General features: G+C 39.2%; 3 protein-coding genes across 4 annotated transcripts in view; 2 read left to right on the forward strand and 1 right to left on the reverse strand.

Annotated features, from left to right (window-relative positions):
* The window catches only part of MGAT4A (alpha-1,3-mannosyl-glycoprotein 4-beta-N-acetylglucosaminyltransferase A), an 80,006-nt gene extending 72,642 nt beyond the window's left edge, over positions 1 to 7,364 (forward strand). For both annotated transcript variants that reach the window (XM_061459704.1, XM_061459706.1), the window contains 4 exons: positions 1,991 to 2,069; positions 4,298 to 4,364; positions 6,016 to 6,128; positions 6,294 to 7,364. In XM_061459704.1, coding sequence (XP_061315688.1) covers positions 1,991 to 2,069; positions 4,298 to 4,364; positions 6,016 to 6,128; positions 6,294 to 6,320 — 286 coding nt within the window. In that variant the 3' untranslated portion in view covers positions 6,321 to 7,364. The remainder of the gene's footprint in view (positions 1 to 1,990; positions 2,070 to 4,297; positions 4,365 to 6,015; positions 6,129 to 6,293) is intronic.
* A 4,551-nt stretch (positions 7,365 to 11,915) lies between these two features.
* UNC50 (unc-50 inner nuclear membrane RNA binding protein) lies at positions 11,916 to 16,730 on the reverse strand. Its single transcript, XM_061459707.1, has 5 exons — positions 15,903 to 16,730; positions 14,876 to 14,996; positions 12,931 to 13,070; positions 12,753 to 12,854; positions 11,916 to 12,218 (listed from the first exon to the last, which is right to left on the reverse strand). Exons 1-5 carry the CDS (start codon positions 16,180 to 16,182, stop codon positions 12,082 to 12,084), a joined length of 780 nt encoding a protein of 259 aa, XP_061315691.1. The 5' UTR covers positions 16,183 to 16,730; the 3' UTR covers positions 11,916 to 12,081.
* A 127-nt stretch (positions 16,731 to 16,857) lies between these two features.
* On the forward strand, positions 16,858 to 20,313 carry LOC133272521 (cytochrome c oxidase assembly factor 5). The gene is made up of 3 exons (XM_061459708.1): positions 16,858 to 17,069; positions 17,362 to 17,445; positions 19,604 to 20,313. The coding sequence occupies exons 1-3, from the start codon at positions 16,968 to 16,970 to the stop codon at positions 19,643 to 19,645; spliced, it is 228 nt and encodes a 75-aa protein (XP_061315692.1). The 5' UTR covers positions 16,858 to 16,967; the 3' UTR covers positions 19,646 to 20,313.
* Positions 20,314 to 22,348: the final 2,035 nt, after the last annotated feature.

The following is a 22,348-nucleotide window of genomic DNA, read 5'->3' on the forward strand; positions in this document are numbered from 1 at the left end:
TAGGTATGTGTGTTTAATCACTTACATTTTAAAATAAGTCTCCTTAGAATTTTCAGTGTTTTCAAGAGAAAAAATCCCAGTAATGATGAGGGTGTCTGACAGACTGAATATGGCAGGTTACATCTGCTAGGTCAAAGACTGCAGAATATGCTTTTAGCTTCTTGTCAGCTTTGTCTAGTTTTGTTTTGCTTATTATTGAAACATCCAGTAAAGGTGTCTTAGAAAGGATCATAAAGTCTTTGGGGTTTTTTTTGATATTTAGAAAAAATCACAAGATTCTTCTTGGAAGAACTGTGGATGTGTTAGGTGTCTTGTGTACTTTAGAACTGACTAACCTTTCCGTGAAACTACAGTGGGGAAATTGGTTTTCTTGAAGCACGTACAATGCTGAAGCTGACTGAATCCTGTTTTGTTTTGCAGTTCAGTCTGTGTAGTTCTGCGGAAAGCAGTACAATAGAAATCACTGTAGCTTTCTTATGTCACAGTGTGTGGATTTACTCCTTTTCTGAGTTAATAAAAGAAATGCGTATGTGTATTTTTTTAATTACTTCTATCATTTTGGGATCACAGACATTTCTAATTCAGGGTCAGAGCGCGCTCTTTTCCCGTCTTGTAGCTGTGGAGTGTGGATTAATGGCAAGTATGTACCGGCTTCAACGTATTGGATAAAGACAAACTGGAATTTACATCTCCAATTATGTCTTAATAAATTGCAAATTGAGCTAATGTTTGTAATTTTAATCAAGTGATAATTTCTGAACTAATTTTGTCCCTGGCTGGTGATGTATTTAATGTCGAAGATGGTGCTTACTGATAATTTTTCCAAGTTCCAATTGATGAAAGGTTTGAAATGTGTTGATAGATTTCTACATATTCATTTACACGTATTAAAAGTAAAATAGGCTTGTTAAAAGTGACATCTGAGTAGGTGTGATATCTAGGTAGTTTTTGACAGAATCTGAATAAACTGTGGTCTACTAGAAAAAACGGTGATGATCAATTTTTCAAGCGTTGATACCACCTAGTGGTAAAAAAGTTGTTGCTTGTTTACATAATACGTATTCACAAGAATATGAAGTTTGTGCCATATATAAAGGAAGGGAAATTAAACTGTCTTTTGTAACATTATTTATACATGCACAGTATTGCAAAAGCTGTTTGAGAGTGGGCAGATAGAGTTTCAATGCTTCACTGCTTGTTGTGTATAAGGATGGTTTTGGTACAGTTTGAAACATGTTTACTATGTCCTATTAAAAAAAAAAAGGGTAATTTTCGTTAAATGAATGAGGCTAATGGGAACTTTGTACAGGTGTATATAAAAAAGTCCTGTGTGTATATATGCACAGAAAGCATATGGGTTTGAGGTTTTTTAATAAATAAATCATCTTTGGAGTAGAAGTTTGAATTCAGGTAGCATTAAGGCTGTGAATACGGGTTGGGAATTCCTGGCATAGTCATTAATGAGGCTTTGCAGTGAAACAGGATGGTGAGCTGGTCTTGGGGGAAAGTAGCCTGGCAAAATGTTGACTTGGATGCATTCCCAGAACTGGTTCAGAATGGATCTGCAGAGTTCATCCTATGAGCATAAAGAGGGGTGTCGTGTGTTGGGGAGTGATGGGGAGAGGCTGAAGGAAGGCAGGGCTCCCACTTCTGGGGGTGGTAGCAGTGCGTGCCAGGCAGTAATGACTACAGTGTTGGTCACTTCATATAGCATATGTCAAGCAATATGTCAAGATCAGATTATGGAAACTACCTTTCTAAGTAAAAGATTGCCCAACTAATCTTTAAAAGTGCAGAACGTCATCCCTTTCAGTTATGGTACTAGGTGAAACCATTTTTCATTTCTTATTGCCAGCTGTTGTAGGTGCACCATAAAAGTTATGTTTGGCATTGTAACATCTGTAATGTGACTATTAACATTTAAGACAGTAACTTAGCTAATTCTGACTGATATATGTAGAGTACTTTATCTTTCCCTTTTCATTTGCAGGTACTTGTTTCACAGTGGCAATCCAGAGCACCCAGGAGACATACTTCTGAACACTACTGTGGAAGTTTTGCCTTTTCAGGTATGAATTTACAAATTTGTCTTCTACATTATAAGATAAAACTTCCTCATTTTATTGATGTTTTTAACAGGGTGAGACGTGAATATTACTTTCTTTTAACTATGGGACCTTGATGCTCTGATGCTCTCATATTTTTTTTAATTGGATCTGTGTACAGAAAACTATTGTAACTGTTCAGATGTTCATTCAAGATGAAGTCTGCTACAAGCGCCGTTGGTAATTTGGAGATGGGAAAGCTTATTTTCTTAAAATTCTGCTACTGTTACAAAAAATCCTAAACCAACAACTTCTCCTCTCCTATGTATTCTGGAAAATGCGAAAGCTAAGTCACTCTGCTTTTTGAGAATAAAAAGGCCTTGGATTGGGAATTAACACACACCCAAACCATACTAGATGTTGAAATAGCTGTACTCGTAAACCAAATGTGTTTCTTTCTCTTGATTACTGATTATCAATTTTTTTCCATAACTCACTCTGAGTTTTTGCTTGGGAGGGCACTACACTATCTAAAGTATATTCTTTATGGAACCCAGATGCTGTGGGTTCTTTTTCTTCAACTAGATATTGTAGCTAACCATGTATATCACAAAACTTTGTGATGCGAATAGGGTATTATTTCAGTCAAGTTTCATTTTATTTACTGTTAAAATAGCAAAATAATCCTCTCTTCTCCTATACACCTTGGGTAGGTACCTTGCCTTAAATAACCATATGCTGAAAAGTAAATGAACATGGAAGACTTCACTTCTCCAGTCTTACAGTCTGCATTCCTTAGGAATGTGCAAAAATAGGAAATTCCAACCACTCCACCCCTGAAAATAAATTTGTCTGTTTGATTCTAATTATACAACATGATATGTGGGATATTATATTGCTGGATATTATATCATATTATAAGATTTTTAGGTTTTGTTTCTCAAGACTTTTGGAAATATATTCAACCACAAAGACAGCAGCAGCTCTCACTTCATGTGGTCCCAAAATACCACAAGAATGCACACAATTATGAGAAAAAATGTGCATCAAGCATCTCTTTTTTTGGCTACACTCAACTGTGAGATGTTCATCAAACCAGAGCATCCCTCAAGAACGGAATGCTACTGAGCTTCTGTTGCTATTGACACAATTTGTGGGGAAGTAAACAGGAAATTCTGCATCTGGTCTCTTCCGAAACCATTGGTGTCAGCAGATAATGTCACCAATATGGGGACAGTGGCTGCAGAATGATAGGTACTCTCCTGAGAGAACTATTTCTCCACCATAGACTTCAGAAGAGCTGGAAGCCTGTTCAGGTACTTCAGCCCTAATCCTCCATAAGCAGAATTCAGAAAAACAAAAAACAACCCTTAGAAACCAGAGTGTCCCCAGCCTGGATTTGTCTGGGACTCAAGCAAAACCCTCAAAACCCTCCAAAAACCCAACAAAACCCAAATTCCAAACCAACCAACCAAAACTCCACCACGTCCCAACTCCCTCCTGAAACCAAAAAACCCCATTGCTTTTTCAGCAGCCTTCCTTAAAGGTAGGAACTAATAAAAATAAAATATAAAATAAAATACAAAATAAAATAAAAGCTGATTGATTTAATCTCCTGTTTTGTCAAGCATTTTTAATTGCTTCTTAGCAAATTCTTATTGTGGGTCTTTTAGTATGGGATCATGTGATTCTGGTTGTAATTTTCCACCTGTTCTTGAAACTCTGGTCTGCAATTTAATTTTTCTGTTCTTATTAAAGAAGTTTATTGATAGCCATCCCTTTTTAGTGAGGCAGCAATAATTGCAATGCTTCCCTTCCTAGGCTGATGGCTTTTCACATCACCCAAATTCTTACATCAAAAACTAAGCTGTAAGTTTCATTTGTTCTGAGAGAAATCTCTGGTTCAGCCATAAGAAAAGGCAGCAAGATCCTGCCTTTGCTTTTCTCATGCTGTCTGCTGGTGTCTGCTATGTATTCTGCTCACGTGACAGTTACCATGCAAGTTATGTGGGGTGCTTAAAGTACTTCTTTTTTCCACTCTGGAGCCAAGTACCACTCGGTCCTGAAACACTGCTGCTTTTTCTTTCTTTGTGTTGGCTTGTCTAAGGCTATAAATAATTATCCTAGGCTGGTTCCTAATTATTTAGAAAAGATGGATGCTGAATATATAACAAGACTGCACACACATTTGTCTTTCCCTGGTAAAGTCCTGTGCCAGAATAAATGATCTTATTTATGCTTTCTTGTTCTAGAATGAAGAAATGGTATTAAGCAAAGAAACCAAAGACAAACGTTTGGAGGATGGCTACTTTAGGATAGGTATGTCTCAGTGAAAAAAAATCTGTGTTATTGCTACTGCAACAGTTAAGACATTTTCATTAAGACCAAACCAAACCTAAAACTGAGCTTTAATAGTTTGGTTTTGGGTCCATGACTTGTAGGCTTTACTTAATAATGTTCCAAATATTTCTTTTTCGAGACTAATGTGCTAAACAAAGATATAGTGTGACCCTGAGTTGTAGTGCAGCTGCATCTAACTTCTCTGCCAGGGTCAATCACCAAGATTATTGTAGAGGCGTTTCCAGGCTGTGTAAGATCACCACAGCTACCCTGTGATGATGCAAGTGCCTCCATGTGAGCTGTGTGCTTGGCCTGGGTTTGAACCCACCGTACAGCTGTCTTGCCATGGGATGAGGTGGGCATATCCATGGCCAAGTGGCTATTGGGGAGAGTGCCAGGATACCTGTTGTAAAGGACAAGAAATTTTACTTGTGGATTGTATTTAATTGCTGGACATATGTTGGGTATCCCTGTTATAGTGAGAGCAAGTTTTTTCATCTTAGTGAATAGCAGTTTTTCTGTGTTTTAAGCGTAAAGTCTAAGTGGTCTTTTAAATTTGATTCTTATTCCTCCTAATATCATAGAATCATAGAATAGTTAGGGTTGGAAAGGACTTTAAGATCATCTAGTTCCAACCCCCCTGCCATGGGCAGGGACACCTCACGTTAAACCATGTCACCCAAGGCTCTGTCCAACCTGGCCTTGACCACCACCAGGGATGGAGCATTCACAACCTCCCTGCGCAACCCATTCCAGTGCCTCACCACCCTTACAGTAAAGAACTTCTTTCTTATATCCAATCTAAACTTCTCCTGTTTAAGTTTTAACCCATTACCCCTTGTCCTATCAAAAATATAATTAAAGATCCTCTAAATAGGAGTACATCAAGCAGAGCATAAATAATATCCCTTGTCCTTAAAACACATAAGCCTTCCTGAAAACACATAAACCAGAGACTTCATGTTTAGCTCCATGAAATTATATTAAAATCTGTGCCAAAATCTTTTTGGGTGCTCCTACTCTTAGACAAGGTTTTTTATTCTTACATGTAATCCTGTTTGGATTGATGCATCTTCAACTAGGTCAGGTTGTCCAGAACCACATCCAGCCTGGCCTTGAATGTCTCTAGGGGTGGCGTACCTACCACCATCTGTGCAACCTGCTCCAGTGCTTTACCATCCTCATTGTAAAACATTTTTTCCTCACATCCAGCCTGAATCTCCCCTCTTTTGGTTTAAAACTATCACCCCTCATCCTATCACAACAGGCCCTGCTAAAATGTCTCTCTCCATCTTTCTTACAAGCCCCTTTTAAGTACTGAAAGGCCTCAATAAGATATCCGCAGAGCCTTTCCTTCTTCAGTGTGAGCAACCCCAACTCTCTCAGCCTTTACTTATAGGAGAGGTGTTCCAGCCCTCTGGTCGTTTTGTGGCCTATCTTGTTTGATGCTGCAAAGCTGAATCTGATATCAAAATTGTTTTGAGAATGATTCCAGTCAACCCCACAGCCACCAGCAGCCGGTTTCACCTGTCAATCGTGATATTACAGGTACATTTTTAGGGGCACAGGTTTCGTACTTTAGTTTGTCGGACAGGAGTTAACTGAAGAGATACTTTACCTTCTTTTACAGGTAAATTTGAAAACGGTGTAGCTGAAGGAACAGTTGACCCCAGCCTAAACCCTATTTCATCATTCCGGCTTTCAGTGATACAGAATTCAGCAGTTTGGGTGATTCTGAATGAGGTGAGAGATGGTATAACCTTTTAAAAGGGAAATTGGCAAATGTGAGATTTCTTCATTCCATTTTGAAGCTCAGAATTTTGGCTAATGCTGAAGCAATTATCTCTTCTTACCGAGAAATTTAATACCCTAAAACATGACTTTGTTTTTTCTGATTCTCTATTTCAGATTCATATTAAAAAGATTACAAACTGATCACAGAAACCTGCTTTAGAGGAAAAAGAAAGAATCCTTAACTTTTCCAATAAGATCTGACATCCTTAACAAGTCACAAATTGAAAATACTGAGCATGCACCTTATTCCAAATTTCTTTCATTTTCACTTGAACTCTACCTCTTGTGAAATCTACTGTAGAAGAGAAGATTGTATTGACCCCATCTTACCTGATCCATCCAGAAACTGATGCTCCACACTGATAATGTTCGTCTGAGGCCAAAGTTGTCCTCCACTTTAATGTGACTTTACCATCCTATGGTTACAGATCCCTGCTACGCTTAACCTGTACTATTTTGATAGTATAGTACTATAGAGAAGTTGTACATATTGTTACATTCCTTGAAGAAGAAGAAGAAAAAAATTATTGTTAAATATGTTTTATGAAGGGGGTACTTTCGGAGTTCCATTTATTTTCTATGACAAGAACCCTCTTTTATAGACTGTCAGGGATATATATTAAAAATGTTAGGGATATTTAATTTATTAAAATAATTTGAAAAGTACATATTTTTATGCAGTAGAATTTTAAATTGATATAGTTTTTTTATGAATTCTCTAGTTTAAGTTATCTTTCTACATTTTCCTTTGGAGATGCAAACATTAATACCATATTTCAACTATACTGCCATGTTTAAAAAAACCCTAGATTAAGTTTCTAAATTATGTAGTTTTGTACACGGAATGTGAATGATGTTCAGAGGCATTAACAGAGCTCCGAAGAGCATTTTTCTTTGGGGCTATGAATTTCCACTATGTACAGTTTGTAGCCACATGAAAAGCATGCTGAAATGTCTTGTTTCATATTATGTACAAAATCTGCAGTGATTTTAGATTGAATCCATTGCATTTTAGAAGAATTTTTTCAATTCCAAACAGTTCTTTCTAAAAATCTTTGTAGACATTTCCTAGCCTGGACAAATTCATTTTCTGTACTGAAACAAGAAGATCATTCTCCAGCTTTGCTTTGGAATGACAGAGGTTAACTTTGATCAAAAGAATTAATAGGAGTTAGATACACTTGATCTACAGAGGTCTCCTTTTAAAAAGTTCTGTTACCTCAGTGTGTAGTTTAGATACATTACATACTCATTACAGTGAGTAGTTACGGTTTATTTTCTTCCATTGTTCAAGAATGAGGTTTCAGTTTGACTCCTTTATTGATCAGTGTTGTAATTCCCACTGACTTTTAATAGCATCTGAATTTGGCCTCAAATTAGTATTCTGCCTTTTTGTTTCAAGGGAAACAACAGTGATGTTAAATGGATCAGGAACTTGGGCAGGAACAGAAAGTGATTTGAATTCGATCCAGAGTGGAATTGTTGCAGTACTAATGATGCCACTGCTCTTAAAAACTCCTTCAGCTTAGGTGCTTACGTATAAGGACATGGCCTTGGCAAAAATTAAGGTACCCAGTTAGAACGGTCAGGAAGAAGAGCAGAAATTCCTCTCTTTAAATAGGAATAAAGTGCCTGATTGACACTGGAGGGAGGCATCTACCCTGGCTTAGGGATTCCCTGCTGTGCTGTGAACCAGCCTCCTGGAACTGACATTTTGAAAGCTGGCCCAGTCTTTCCTGTGGAAAAGAAACCCTTCCATTATCCCCAACATTGAATCATCTAGTCTGGAAAAGGCTTTTAAGGTCTTTGCGGCCAGGGCACAGGTGCACACAACCTGTTGCAGGGTCCCTGATCTAGAGCAGGGCTCTTGAGTTGTTATCTACAGCATCAAAGTTTGACTAACAGATCTGGCCTCTTTTTTATGACGTATTTATAAGGAACAGGAGCCTAAATCTGACTCCCTGGCACTGCAAGCCATCACCACTCTTTCCCTCTGGCTTGCTGGAAAATTGTGTTGTAGCTTTGACAGTTCAGGATATTCAAGAGCTTAACTACTTCTACAGACTGTAGCTATTTTGTTTTAGCTATGTTGTCTGGGGACACAGGGAAGACGGGGTTTGTACACAGAGCTAAGACCTTCTGTGTAGCTTGAAGAAATGTAGAAAGCTACCAGGCAGGCCTTGCTGACATTTTGGGATTGCATTGGATGGTGTAAATAAAATGTTACTTGGGAAGCTGGTCTTGCCAATAAAGACTGTGGGCATAAGCTAAGCACTGGCTTCATAAATAGGGTTTATTTTTGGATTTAGGAATGTGGATGGATAGGGTCCGAATCCTATGTGAATTTAACCTGTTGGGATGCCACAGCCCCGCTTGTCATACATGATGCCGTACCATCAAAGTATTGCCATGTGATGGCTTTTCATCACACGTTATCTACCAAATGTCTAAGCAAGTATTTAGGTTTTCTTCTCAGCTGTGCCTGTGAATGAATGATGCAAGTAATTCAAACCCTAGCTATATATTACAATTTAGATTGCAGAAATATGTTAGACACTGCAGTTCTTAATAGAAGTAGTTTTGCAGACAATGATTGTCATCTTTTTCCATGAGTTCAAAAGTTTATTGGTACTGCTTATTTAAGAAAGCTGTGTGCTTATTCTCCAAGCATCGCTGTTCTTGATGTTTCATACTAGTTGAGGTGAATCATTGCTAATATATTTAAATATATAGAACCCTGACCACAGTGATTGTAGGACTCTGGTTAACAGTATATTTAGTTTTCAAAGATGTTGAGAGGAAACTTATCAAAGACAACAAATTAACTAGTGCTTGGCAAAGTATGCGGGGAGGTTCTAAAGATTGTTGCATTTTTATTGCATCCTACTAGCAGAAGTTGGAAATACTCCAGGCTGCTCTAACACTTTAAATGTTCCTGAGCTTTTATGTTCTATAAACAAATGTGCCATGCTAATATAAATTATGTTTTGTAAATTCAGACCTGGTGTAATCAGATAGTTCTGCAAATTTCCTTGGAGATTTTGTTGAGAAATACAAAAAGGGAAAACTTTTTCTAGCTACTTATTTCTACAGACAGCTGCTTTGGGCTTTCTGCCTTTCAAATTCCAGTCCTTAAGTCTGGGTTAAGTGGTGCTTTGGCTCAGCAGTCATCAGCTTGGGCGCTGTTTATGGTGGGTGTGCTCCAGAGGGGCTGGAGTCTCTTACACGTCTCAGTCGTAACTTAACAGTATTACCACAACAGTTCCTCAGCATCTTAAGCCTATTTCCTGATATTTGGGGAGGTTTTTTTCCCACCTGTATTTAGTTTCAAGTTATTTTGTTGTGGCCTTACAAATACCCTCTAGGCCACTAAATCTTAGAGTAATCAAATCATGGAAAGCGTTTCAGAATAAACTGCATTGTCATATGATCATATTATTGTTATGATTCCTGTCAGCTCCTTCTGATGCTGTTAAAGCTTCAGAAAAGGGAACTTTGTGAAGCCAAAGGCATTACCAGAAACCTTCATTATCTGAGCAAATTATTCTTAACTTCTTGTACTGGATGCCAAACAGGATGGCTGGTATGAGTGCTGGATTTCCAAGCTGAGGAGGGTTGCTCTGGAGCAAGGAGATACAAAAGACTTGGTATGACCTTGCTCTGCTTATTCAGTAGGTAGTGCTTCTGAAAGCTTTGTAAATAATGTGAACAGGATGTGATCCCAAAGTAGCACTTTTTATTTTTCAATTAAGGAGTGTTTCTAAAGCACTGCATAAGCTTTGCGCTTTTGCAGGCATCTCAACCATGCATTTGTACCTGTAGAAAATATTCTCATAGATACATCCGGTTTTTCTTAACTGAAAGGAGTCTTAGAAAAATTCCAACAGATAAACATATGATTCATGGACCAATGAAAGACTGGCTTCTTCTGTTGTATTGCTGCTTGTACAAACAGTTAAAGATGGTTTCAAAAGCAGCTTTTAAGTACCTTGGGTCAGTTTAGAGCAAAGCCATTTATACTTTGCCCATGTGATACACAATTCCTTGAATGGGCTGGAGTATGATCAGGTCTTTGGAAAAAACTGAACAACTGTGTAACATCTTTCCTTTGTGGTTTTTTTCCTTAAGTGTATTATCATTTCAGTAGTCTCTGTTTTTTGTTGGAAATATTTGCTCCAGATGAAGTATTGTAGTAATTTGTAGTTTGCTTCCAATTTGGACAATACTATTTTAGTCTTTGGGTGGGGAGCACAAACCTTGGCCCCTGACAAAAACTAACCGTAGGTTCTACATTTGTTCTTAGTAGGAACTATGTATTCTGAAAAAGCTGAAGTGAGTAACCATAGTAGTAAAGGGGAAAAAAGCCCTTGTGTTTTTAAATCACCTTTGCAATCACCAGCATAATGCTGAAAGGCCATTAAACAACTTGTGTTTTCAGGCTAGCATTGATTGCTGATGTAAGAAATTGGTCTTCGAGTGTCACTTTTCTGACCTTAGTGGCCTCTTAAGGGTTTTGCCGATTTCTGCTGTAAAAAGTGAGCTGCTAGAACTTTTGAAGTAGCTTAATTTTGAGAACAATGAAGTATTCCTTCAAGGGGACAAACTTTGATATCCCTAAAGGGAAGGTACGCAAGCCGCAAGTCCTTCATTGGTTTCACTGATATTACACCATGGGGCACTACGTATGAAGTATTTTCACTGCTGAAGTGAATTGGGTGATCACTGGTGCTGGATTCCTGTTAGGGAAAAGGTGTACAGTTGGGCTGCAGCTGCCTGCAGGCCAGGAGCTTGTGCCAGCAGCAGGGGTAGGAGCAGGTCCTAACTGGAATCCTTCGCCTTCCATGGATCAGTGCTCCCCTTGTTAAAAGGGGAACTTTGCTCAGCATCTGCTGAGAGGGAAGCATGATTCTCTTCAAGCCTTAACAGTGGCTGAAACACACAGTACTGTAAGACGCACTGCCAGCATATTTGGTATTTTAAGATACAGTCTTTTCCATAGGCATCAAATTCTAGTATTGAAATATTATGTCTTACTGTAACCAGTTTATTCTTGTGTTGTTCTGGAAACTGAATCCTAGTGCTCATGTTTCATACTGAACACTGCTTTGGAAAGTTGTCATCTGCCATTTCCAGAAGGTAGCATTTGAGATGGTCAGTTTATACCCCTTGCCTTGTGGCCCTTGCAGCTGCAGGCATTGCCATGAGCCCACCCTTGTAGCCAAATGAAACTTGTACTTTCCTTCTGTGTTCATTGACCTGCCACGTGTAAGGGTGGTTGCTAGAATAGAGATTGGTTTAAAAACTTGCTGCTATACTTGGAAACCTGATATGGGTCATGTTAATTGTGCCTTTCATCACCGTTTCTTCTGTGTGCCAGAGTTGTCCATGTATATTTGAAGTAGTCATAAAAATAAACCTGTTCTCCAGTTCTTTCATGAAAGGAGGGGACAGTTTCATATCTAGAGACAGCTGTTGCTTTACCATTACAATACTACAGAGATCCATATGTTCACCCAATCCAAGGCAAGGTATTCCAATATTATTCTTCAGTAGAACTGCTTTTTGGTGTCACTTAAAATCCTCATAATGTAGAGCTTATGCCAGTATGTGCAAAATAGCTGCAGTAAGAGTTATGCTAAATAGACTTGTTGCAGTTAAATTTAAGCTACAGAGATGTACAAGTAACGCTGTTTTAGGAATGTACTACAAAAGTATTTGAACAAAATTGCTAACATGTTTACTGTTGTAAATATTTTAATAAAAAAAAGGACACTTCAAACTTTTTTACACAATTATCTACAATAAAGAGAAATTTACAACAATTTACAAAATGCTCTTTTCTTTACTGTCAAGACAGCTCAGATAAAATCAAAATAAACATTAGATACGTAAAGTCCTGGTTTTATTTCACTCTGTACTTATAGAAGGAACAAAGCATTTTGGTGAAGTTCCATCCACATGCCAAGGAGATCAAGTAGAGCAGGATGAGAAGGGCGAACGGATACAAAAGAATAGCTGTGTTCTTCAAAAAGGGCAATGCTGAAACAGAAACAAAACCAAAGCAAATATGAAGCAGTGCCCTTTTCAAGAAAGTTCTTCATGTAGGATGGCCATGGAGGAAGACTAAGAAAAAAACAGTGCTACTCTGCCCAACTTCTGCTGTCATCTCTGCCCTACTAGTCCTACCACCATCGCAGATCAGAGAGGACTTGAGGTAACTGGGGGAGTTAACACCCTGGGAGATGTTTTGTCTTCAACTCGGTACAGAATTTTTATCCAATGCAAATGTTTCAATTTGTTTTTCTAGTTCCTGTGTAAATCCAAGTTTTACAAGCCCTGTGGTCCTACAGAGCTAATATGGGGCAGGAAGCTTGTATGGTGAAGAATATAATTTTTCAGTTAAGATATCCACACAGCTGGGCAAGGATTGGTAAATTTCTATCAGACTTCTTTCACTACGGAGATAAGATTACTTCAACACTCAGCTGAGTCTCTTGTATTAATTTACAAATTAATATGCTGAAATTACGCTCTTGTTTTTAGTCAAATAGAAAAGAGGCTGCCATTACTCACCACTGTATCCTAGGAATGTCACATAGATGTAGTAGCCAATTGCAATCAGCCATAATGTATTCCCAACAAAATAGCCAATGACAGAATCAGATATGATGATATCTGGAAGAGACAACTGCTCTCAGCTATTGTGACACAGCGCGATTCTGAAGCTAAGAACCCAAACTATTCTACTTACAGTTGATGAAAAACAACTGGATAAAATGCAAAATGACTAGAAGTGGATAGAAAGCATTCAGATGAACATCAAAGGCATATCCCCACTCCACATCATAGTCTCTGTTTTGCTGCTTCACCAAATACTTATTAGAAATGAACCTATATGAGAAGACAATTGAGAATGTTGTTAATATGACTGTAGAGCTGACTGACAAAGCATTGGTTTGAGACAGTAAGACAGGTGTGATCCTAGCTCTACCCTAACAAAGTTTCCACTATCTGGGAGAAAACACACAAGAATTACGAGGCCAGGTTATTGCCAAAATGTTTTTTGTTAAAACTATAATTGAATCCCTTGCATTCAAGAGGCAGCTGAGACATTCCTGTAATACAGAAACAAAGCTTTGTTTTAAACAGATCAGTGCTACAATTTATCACTGCAGTAATAAGTTCTTTGGGTTGTACACACAGGAGGTGACTTCAGAGAAGTGCCCCTACACAATCAACACACCTCCTATAGGGATGGCTTAACTCATCTTCACAGAACCACTGCACTGCAAGCACAGAAAGAGGGCAAGGATAACAGGCTTAAGGTGAGCCCATTCTTATTTTTGAAGACACGTACTAACAGAATGTGCACTGCCTGGTGTGACAGGCTGAGGAACAAGCCTCAAGACTGTTTTCTCCAGCTGAAGTTCTGCTGACATCAGAAAATGTATCCCATTTATAAGAGGAACAAGAAGTCAATCCATGCTCAGAAATAAGAGACCAGAGTTTTTGTGGTAGCTTCCTCTGATGTACTTTCTATGCTAAGGGCAGGGTCAGAAGAAGGCAGAACATGGGTGCAAGGTGGAGGAAACAAGAAGGGGTTCAGACTCACTAGGAACGGGGGGAGCTTTTGAAAAGAAAGTGATCCTGCACTGGAAGAAGGGACCTGAACCGAACTGGAGCCAGGTGATGGGCAGCAAGGCCTGCAGGAAGCTGACTAAGGGACAGAGAAAAACTGTCTTTCTAGCTCAGGAGACTGAATCCAGAGGCACAAATCACTGGAGGATGCAGGGAAGAATTACTCTGTGCTCTTCTCCAAGCAATTTATGGGTTACTGGGCCAGACAGCAGAGGTACCTTTCATCTGTCAGCTACAGTTCTGGTATGTGCTTCATCCTGAATTTTGCAGTTGAAAATGGGAGTTCCTATTGTTTGAAAGGAATCTCCCTTTTCTGAGCGGTATTGGTTTAAGATGTCAGCTCTGTTTCCAAGAACTCAACTTTAAGGGCTCTTACTTCCTTATGTTCTTGGTAAAATAAAAATGTTTTCTTTGTTCCCCTCCCCTTCCCACAGCCCAGAAACAGTGACTTCCCACTGTTTCATGGCTCCCTTGAAGGTGTGGGACACATCTATGATGTGCTGAGACCCAGGTTGTAAACTTACTCCCTACTGCTCTCCCCTTCTTAAAGTCTCTGGACATTACAGGCTAAAACTGGCAGCAGGCAGCAAACAGCAAACATACACAAAATAGAACCAACATTGCTTATAGTGGAAATAGCTAAAATCTTCAGCAATAAGCATGAGCCAATTGTATATTGCCCTACTTAAATACAGTCATCCTTAGGCTTACATTACCTAAGCTGTTGAATCAAAATAAGAAATGAAGTAATATTGGTTTTGATCACCACAGTCTTGATCTGGCATTACTGCTGAAGATTAACCAGCACAGAAAGAAAGAAAACAAGTCAAAATGTTTCTCATAATACAAACTTTCTGAGCAGGAAATAATGGTAAAAAAAAAAATGCATCCTTTTTTAAAGCAACATTTTGAAACAATTACCATGTCAGCACAAACCAATCTACAGTCAATACACACTTTATGATATTGCCCCAAAGAACCAAGTGTCATGCAAACAGCAGAGGATGATCCTTATCGGATCAGCAATACTGAACTAGGTTTCAGCCCTCACTACTTACCACATCAGAGTTGCAATCAGGAGGCCAACACCTACACAATCGATGAATACAACCCAAAGTAGCAGCTTTATTGTTTCAAAAAAGCCCATGTCCAGCACAAATCCAAATCCTACAGTAGACACTGAAAGGAGAATGAGGTTATTTAAATTAGCTGTGGACAAGAAAGCATGAGATCTTATACCACTATATCTTTTTGATTATACTGTTACAAAACATCCAGTTTCATTCTTATTTTGCTCCCCGAGATTTTCAGTCCCACAACTAATTTTTTTCCCACCCAAAACTAAGCATAAAGCTATTTATTCATAATATAATCCCTTTCACAAATTGGAGAACACTCATCTGTACTTGGGCTTAACAACGTAACAGCAAATACTATTGCTCCACACAAACTCCTTTAAAAAAAAAAGCCACACAAAACTACAATAGAATATACTTTGGTTCATAAAAGCTCCTTGTTAACCCAAACCATGTGTGTGGTGATACATACTTTCACTTTAGAATTAACGGTTTTGGAATTACTAAAAGCAACGTGCTATGTAACAGAAGATGAATAGGGTAAGACTTATATTTGCAGTTCAGTCTCAAAACTACACAAGAGGCTTTGTTTATACCTTAATTCTGCAATATGCAGAATCTCACTAAGGCTTTCACTGCAAAAATAGCATTTTATCTGTGATGTTCAGATAAACCAAGTGTTCGTATTTTTTTAAGTAAAACATTGCTGTATGGCATGGCATATTATTACTGTCTGTAAAGTTACAGGGAATTATATATAGTTTGAAATGCAATAGGAAATGAGTTGCAATAGAGAGAATAATTCAAGACTAGATAGTATTAGTTGTCTCCTCCATTTTCTAATTCCCACTTTAACTTCCAAATGGTTCGGTCATTTTTTTCTGTTCAACTTTGATTAAAGGATAATCCATACAGGTTGGTCCTTTTGTGTGTGTGTTATTAGAAGGGCCACAAATGTATATTCCTAAACTTTCCCTGACTCTCTTTCATGCAATTCCCTTGCACTCACCGCAGAGCCAGATACTGAGAAGCACTAAGAAAGCAGGATCATCTCTTGCCCATTGGTCCTTTGTCTGTTTTCTGTAGTGAAAGTTCCTATAAACCCTCTGTGGTGAAGTAAACAGGTAAAGCATCTGCCAAAGAGCAAACTCGAAGTCCATTTGTCGGAAGTGGAAGAGCCTCCGCAGGTACTTGTAGCGCTTGGCTCCGGCTGTATGCCTTGCAGCATCCCTGGGGCTCAGCACACCATTGCCCTGGCTCCGGGAACTAACTGAAGTAGTTGGCAGCATTTCGCTGAAGAAGCAATTTCAAAAGATGCATTCGGCTTAGCACATAATGAGGACTAAAGCCACGACCAGGCCATTCACGCCACGTAAGTTACAAATGCTACGCACAAGTATGAACTGTGACAGTCACAGGCGAGCCCGCCATGTCCTGACAGTGCCTTTGCGGACTGCTGGGGAGGGCAGTAAGCGGGAAAGGTGGAGCAGGCACCTCCGCTTCAGCACCGCCTGCCAGGCGGCCCCGACCCTGCGGCCCCATCGCAAAAGCGAGTCAAGGCCGACAGGCTCTACAGCAGGCGAAAGGCCGGAGAGCGCAGCCAGGGGCAAAGGTACGATTACCGGTCTCTCCGTCCGTAGTTCAGCCCACACCAGCCCAGCATCGCCCAAGTGACATCCGTGACCGCCCCACAAGCGACAGCCGCCGCCCTCTCAGCGGGACCCGCATCTCAGCGCCGGGTGGGAAGCACCGAGAGCCCTCATTCCCCGCCAGCAGCCGGGCTCGCACCACCGCGCCGCTCGTCCCTCAGCAACCGGCAAGGGGATGGGACCTCACCTGCTGCCGCAGCGCGACCCCCGCTTCACCCGGTGGTGGGGCCGCTACCACCCCCCGCACCAGCAGCCTTCCGGTAACGTCGGTGACGCAAGCGCCCCGGTTTGCTTCCGGGATCCACCCCGCCTCTTCCTTTCTACCGCCGGAAGAGGGATAGGGCTAAGGGCGCCCGGCATGGCGGCCGGTGCTGGTAGTGATGCCTGGGTAGGCCGCAGCGAGCTATAGAGCCTGTTTTTCCACCATGCCTAAGTACTATGAGGATAAAGAGGAGGACGGACAGGCCTGCGGGGGAGTGAGGGAGGACCTGCGGCAGTGTCTGCTGGAGAGCCCCTGCGTCCTGCAGGTGAGCGCTGCCGCTCTCCCGGGATAGGGCTCGCGGTCCTGCTGCTGGTGCTTCAGTCGCCTCCCTGGGCTTAGGGTGCCCCGAGGCCCGCTCAGGGTCCTTCCCCGAGGTCTCTGTCAAACCCCTTAATTTGGGTTTTAAGAAAGTTAAGAAATGGCGACTTTAGAAGAAGGCGCGAGTCACCGTACCATGACAAAATCCCGAGTAAACCTCATGTGAAGTAGTTCGATGTCTTATTGAGAAGCTTCTGCGATCCGTTTAAGTGTGTAATCCTTTGTTTTTCGTCTCACAGGAAAATAAAAGCCCGAAGCAGTGCTTGAGGGAAGGACACTGTAGAAGTTTGCAAATGACGTTTTTTGCATGCAAAAGATCGATGGTGAGTGTTTGTGGCGCGTTTCCTGCTAGCGGCCTGCATGCTTGCCCTCTTTTTTCCCGTTTTCTGAAGAAGAGCGCTCAGATCAGTAAAACTGATGTCATTAAGCAGAATAAGGCTTGCAATTGAAGTCTTTTCAGAAATACGGATGTTGTACATCTATACATCTGAAGAAAAAGCGGAGTATAAAAGAGTTGGAAAAATGCATATTTGAATTAGGCTTAGAATGTGACAGGTAAATGAGGCATTTTTGCTATTTTTTTATTAAAGCTTTGGTTTAGGCAATATTAGTAGGTCAGGTAATTGTGAGATAAGATACTGACAAGCTAATTTTTGTTTGAGGTCATTGGAAGAGATCTGTATGGAGAACATTTAAGTGAAGAGGTTGTGCTATTGAAAAAAGGCTTTCACTGATGAAGCTGGCTCTTGCATTCAAATTACACTATTCTTCATTTTCTTAGAGGACTGGAGTTCATAATAAGTAACAGTTTGGGTTTTTTTTTAACAGTGAGCTGTTAAGTATGATAGTGTGAAGACAGTTTTAAAAATGTAATTAGATAAAGTTTCCCCTATTTTATCCAGAAACATGTTGGTTGTTTCCACAACATTTAAAAAGGGGTTAGGATGTTGTAAAGATAGTATCAAAACTTTCTAAGCATAAGTAGTTCTGGGCTCACTTTTATTTGTAGGCAGTGTGGTGCATAATGAAGAACATGCAGCTAAAATGGTACCTAAAATTTTTCTTCCATTCTGTATTTTTGTTAAAGTTGTAGCAGCATTTCGTACCCCTCATATATAAACTGTATTAATACATAGTGACAAGTTATTATTATTTCTGTGGACAGGAAAAAAACTCTGTGTATTTAATGCTTGAAATATATATTTGAGATATATATATATATATATGTATATGTTGCAGCAGTGATACCATTACATGATGTGCCTGTATTTCTGTCTGTAGATTGCGAAGGGAACCTGGTGAAACTAAGTTTCTAGCCAAGTGTCTCCTGTCATGCAGGAAGAGGCCTGGCTCTTACATGGTTGTGTTTAACTGCTCCAAATTCTAAGGCTGATGAGTGACGTTTTTCTTGCCCTGTGACCTCTGTAAATTTCAATAATCCTGCTCTGCCGCATTTGATACTTGGCATAATAGTAAGGCTGAGAGTATCCAAAACCAAGTTAGATGCTAAATGCAGATGTAATTTATAGTATGCTAAAACCATTAGGGGGTTTACCTAGATTCTGTTTTCTTTCTAAGGAAATGTAATGTCTTGTACTGAAGTTTATTTCCCTACTATTTTAGATGTTAAAGTAGGATTAAGGTTTAGAGTGGAAGCTGCTTGTCTTGGACAAGCTGTGTCATCATGTAGTTTAGCTCTTTACAAATTTTGCTGGAATTCTGAAGGAAGGTTAGTTAATGGAGGTAAAATACCCACCCTCAGATATTAGATTGATTACAGCTGAATTGCGGTCTGAAGCTGCTGTCTACAAGACTGACTAAAGTCAGAAGAATTTTCCCAAGATCAAAATATGTTTTTCTGCTGCACTGGCAAAGAACTTGCAGTTTAGCTTGTGTAAGTGCGCTCTGTAGCTTTTATTTTAGCTTTACTGCAATTTTTTGCTTCCATTAAATGGCTTTTTTGTAACTGCCAAGAATAAACCCACAGATTTCACAAGTTGAATATTATTTCACTTTTTACTGTGGTTTGGTGTTTTGTTGGGCTTTTTTTCCCCCTAGAAACTTCTTGTATTTAAGTTACCCTTTTCCTCACTGACATTTGCAGTGATTCCCACTTCAACCCAATCTGAATTTTGCTCCTTCAGCTTATCAGTTAAGTTTGGAAAAAGAGATCTAAGCAGATGGACACTACCTTGTTTTTCCATGTTCCTTGCCACCCCACTATGATGTTCCGTCATTTGTGTTATTACAGAGAATGCATATCACATATTTTTAATTTTGAGTGAAATTCCAGGTAATACAATGTCTTTTTCATTGGAAGAACCCCATGATTTGTTGGCTACATCACTAATTTTCTTTACAGTAAATTCTGCTGTATTTTGGGCTTTGTTCTGATGTTATGAAGTGCCAAGACTTCACAAGCACTCTAAAGCATTTCTTTTGCAAAATGCATGTTTTTAATATGTTGATTTCAATTTTCAGTTGGATACTAGGGCAAGATTCAGAGGAAGGAAAGGATACTGAAGTCCCCATGAAGAGACACAGCCGTGGGAAATCAGGGCTCATCAGCACTTTACACAAAACAGAGACTAAAGGAAGAAGACTATCTGCTGCATCCTTTTATACAGTAATTTCGTGGAAGGTACCCAATCCTGAGTATTCCAATAGATTGACCTGGATGTGCATTTAAATGTTAAAATGAAGACAAGTGTAGAACTGCAAGTTCTGGCCAAAATGGGGACTTGTCATGCACTTGCAATAAAATACATAAAATCTAGAGTAAGCTGCAGAAGTTATCATTCTGTTTTGAAGTGAAGTTGTCTTTTGTGGTTTCACTAATTCTGAACATGTTTACTATTTCACATGACACAAGATATGAAACTGGAGTTCACTCAACTGGTATCCCAGAGGATGCCTCAGGATAGAGCTGTTTGAGTTGAATGAGGTTCTGAAATGTATGCAAGCTGTTTCCACCCCAGTAGGTTTGCTGCCCTATAAACCTGCACTAACAGGTAGGAGCAGTGATGTTTTTCCAGTCCCATATGTACAAGGATGGCATCACTTTCCTCTTGCTACAAATCCCTTTAATGTGGTGATTGATGTAAATGGTTATTAGCACTGTCTAGTCTTGTTGGGCAACTGGGTTTACATTTGGTTACTCTAAATTAAAAGATGTCTGATTTATCTTTCAAGTAGTCTGTCTTCTTTATTGTATTGACACAAGTCCAAGAGAACTATAGCATTATCCTAATCAATGACTTGAAAGCTGGATGCTTGGTTGTAGCTAATTGTATATCTTTGGATGGGTGAGAAAGGTGGTCCTCAGGCCAGCAGTTGAGGAAACCATGGCAGCTATTACTATGTTCTAGAAGTATTTACAGCAGTATGTGAGTTCCTCTTGAGATGACCCTGAATGGTCTTTCTGCATTATTTTCCAAGCAATTGTATAAATACTAATCCAAATGAGGGATGGTGATCTGGACTTTATTGTGTTTATAGAAGTAGTGTTCCACAAATTTACTTTCTACTTTGTGTAAGCAGTATTCTCATTTTTACTTTGTCACTTCTCTCTGAAATCTTTGGTTCTTGTTTATGGGTATAAAATACTCAAATTCTCATTCACTTAAATGGTAACTAGTTCCTGCTATACACTTCTTAATACTTGCTCTTTCTTGAGAATATTAGTGCTTTGTCAAATTTCATATAGTTTCACATGTTATAAAAAAAAACTGAAGTGAAAAAGCAAAGAAATTAAGAGGGAACTATTGTTTTGCATTCCTTTGATCAAGTACGGCTGTGGCAGATCTATCTGAGGTATGACGGTATTTGTCAAGACAGATGACATCTATCAGGTAGTCTCTCTTGCCCCACCCTGGTAAGGAAGCAGGATTTATGGGGGAAGCAGGATTAAACCACGACTGTGGTAAATACTTACTGGTTCTGTTTGAGAACTTGTTTCTGAAGAATGTTTCTTTTTCCTTTCTTCAGTGTGTCTGAAGAAATAGATGGTACTATAGCTCTTACATATGGAAATTTGAATAACTTCAAACAAGGTGATCAGAAAAAAGATTAGGAAATAGGAGAGGTGAGAGTCATAGTAACTTCTTGGCTAAAACTGTGGCTGATTTACATTTAGTCTGAACAGATGCAAGCAACACTTGCGCTTGTAAAATTGATGACTTGAGTGAATGAGTATGTGTTGATTATTTAATTCTGTCTGCCTTAAGCAACTGCAAAGTGTGTTTATATTACTTGTATGTGTAGGATTTTATTTTTGCAACCATAAATCAACACCGATTTCACCTTTTCATGTTCTGTCGATTAAGTGAAAGCTAGTTCATTTGTCGAAGTGCTGTAAACATACTTTGTTTTCCCTAGTTACCATGTTATCTCTTTACATATACTAAAATGATAAATTGGTGCTGTATAAATACTGTGTATTATAGTTACAGTAGATAAATTGTATATAAATATTGTAAGAGTATTAATTATAGCACTCTAATTTCAAGCTTTTACTCGCAAGCCTTCTCCCTTTGGGGAAAAAGAAAGACATTAAAAAAGGGAGTAAAAATAAATTCAAAGCCTATTGGCAGGTAGTTAAATGTCAGGGAGAAGAGTGGGAATGGTATGTGGGTTTAGTAGTCAAGGACTCTTCCATAGTCTGCGCTCTGAGAGCAGGCTATAGGCTTTCTTAGCTGTAATCATTGAAGTCTCACCTAACGGCACTGCAGCAGCTCCTTTTGGAAAAGAGCAGACAACTGGTTAGTTTTAACTAGTTATTTCTGGTGAAGATCAAGTGATACATTTAAATGTAGTGTTGCTACTGGACATTCTGTTAATTTAACAGAATATGTGTTTTGATACAGTGGAGTCCTAGTGTCGAAATTTCCTAATGGTTCATAAAGCTGGTTGGGCAGTATAAATATGCATATAATATGGATCAAAATACTGACTTGCTCGAGAGACTGTCATTGTTCAATGCAGTACTGTGTAACATAACATTCTGTCTAAAAATGACTAATTATATAATTGTCTTGGGCTTCTATGCACTGTCCTACTTGAGAGCTATTAATGTTTCTTGTGTGAAAAAGAATTAGTTTCATTAACAGAAAGCCCAAAGTACTACAAATTTGTGTATATGATTCCAGCTTTTTCCTTACACACAAAGTGTTTTAATTAGAATATATTGGTATTTTTAAGTCTCATGCTTTGTAGCACACCACTGGC

Source organism: Pezoporus flaviventris, unplaced genomic scaffold, assembly GCF_033815535.1.
Source record: "Pezoporus flaviventris isolate CSIRO_AGI_PZ_B2104156 unplaced genomic scaffold, CSIRO_AGI_Pfla_v1 ptg000030l, whole genome shotgun sequence".
Classification (NCBI taxonomy): Eukaryota; Metazoa; Chordata; class Aves; order Psittaciformes; family Psittacidae; genus Pezoporus; species Pezoporus flaviventris.

What these genes read in the sequence shown, in the direction of transcription:
- UNC50 (XM_061459707.1), bottom strand. Translation starts at nt 16,182, where the DNA reads ATGCTGCCAACTACTTCAGTTAGTTCCCGGAGCCAGGGCAATGGTGTG. An exon ending in CTGATTGCAACTCTGATGTG is followed by an intron (nt 13,071 to 14,875) that starts GTAAGTAGTGAG and finishes CTTCTCATATAG; the next exon opens with GTTCATTTCTAATAAGTATT. An exon ending in CCAGTTGTTTTTCATCAACT is followed by an intron (nt 12,855 to 12,930) that starts GTAAGTAGAATA and finishes TGTCTCTTCCAG; the next exon opens with ATATCATCATATCTGATTCT.
- LOC133272521 (XM_061459708.1), top strand. Translation starts at nt 16,968, where the DNA reads ATGCCTAAGTACTATGAGGATAAAGAGGAGGACGGACAGGCCTGCGGG. An exon ending in AGAGCCCCTGCGTCCTGCAG is followed by an intron (nt 17,070 to 17,361) that starts GTGAGCGCTGCC and finishes TTCGTCTCACAG; the next exon opens with GAAAATAAAAGCCCGAAGCA. An exon ending in TTGCATGCAAAAGATCGATG is followed by an intron (nt 17,446 to 19,603) that starts GTGAGTGTTTGT and finishes TTCAATTTTCAG; the next exon opens with TTGGATACTAGGGCAAGATT.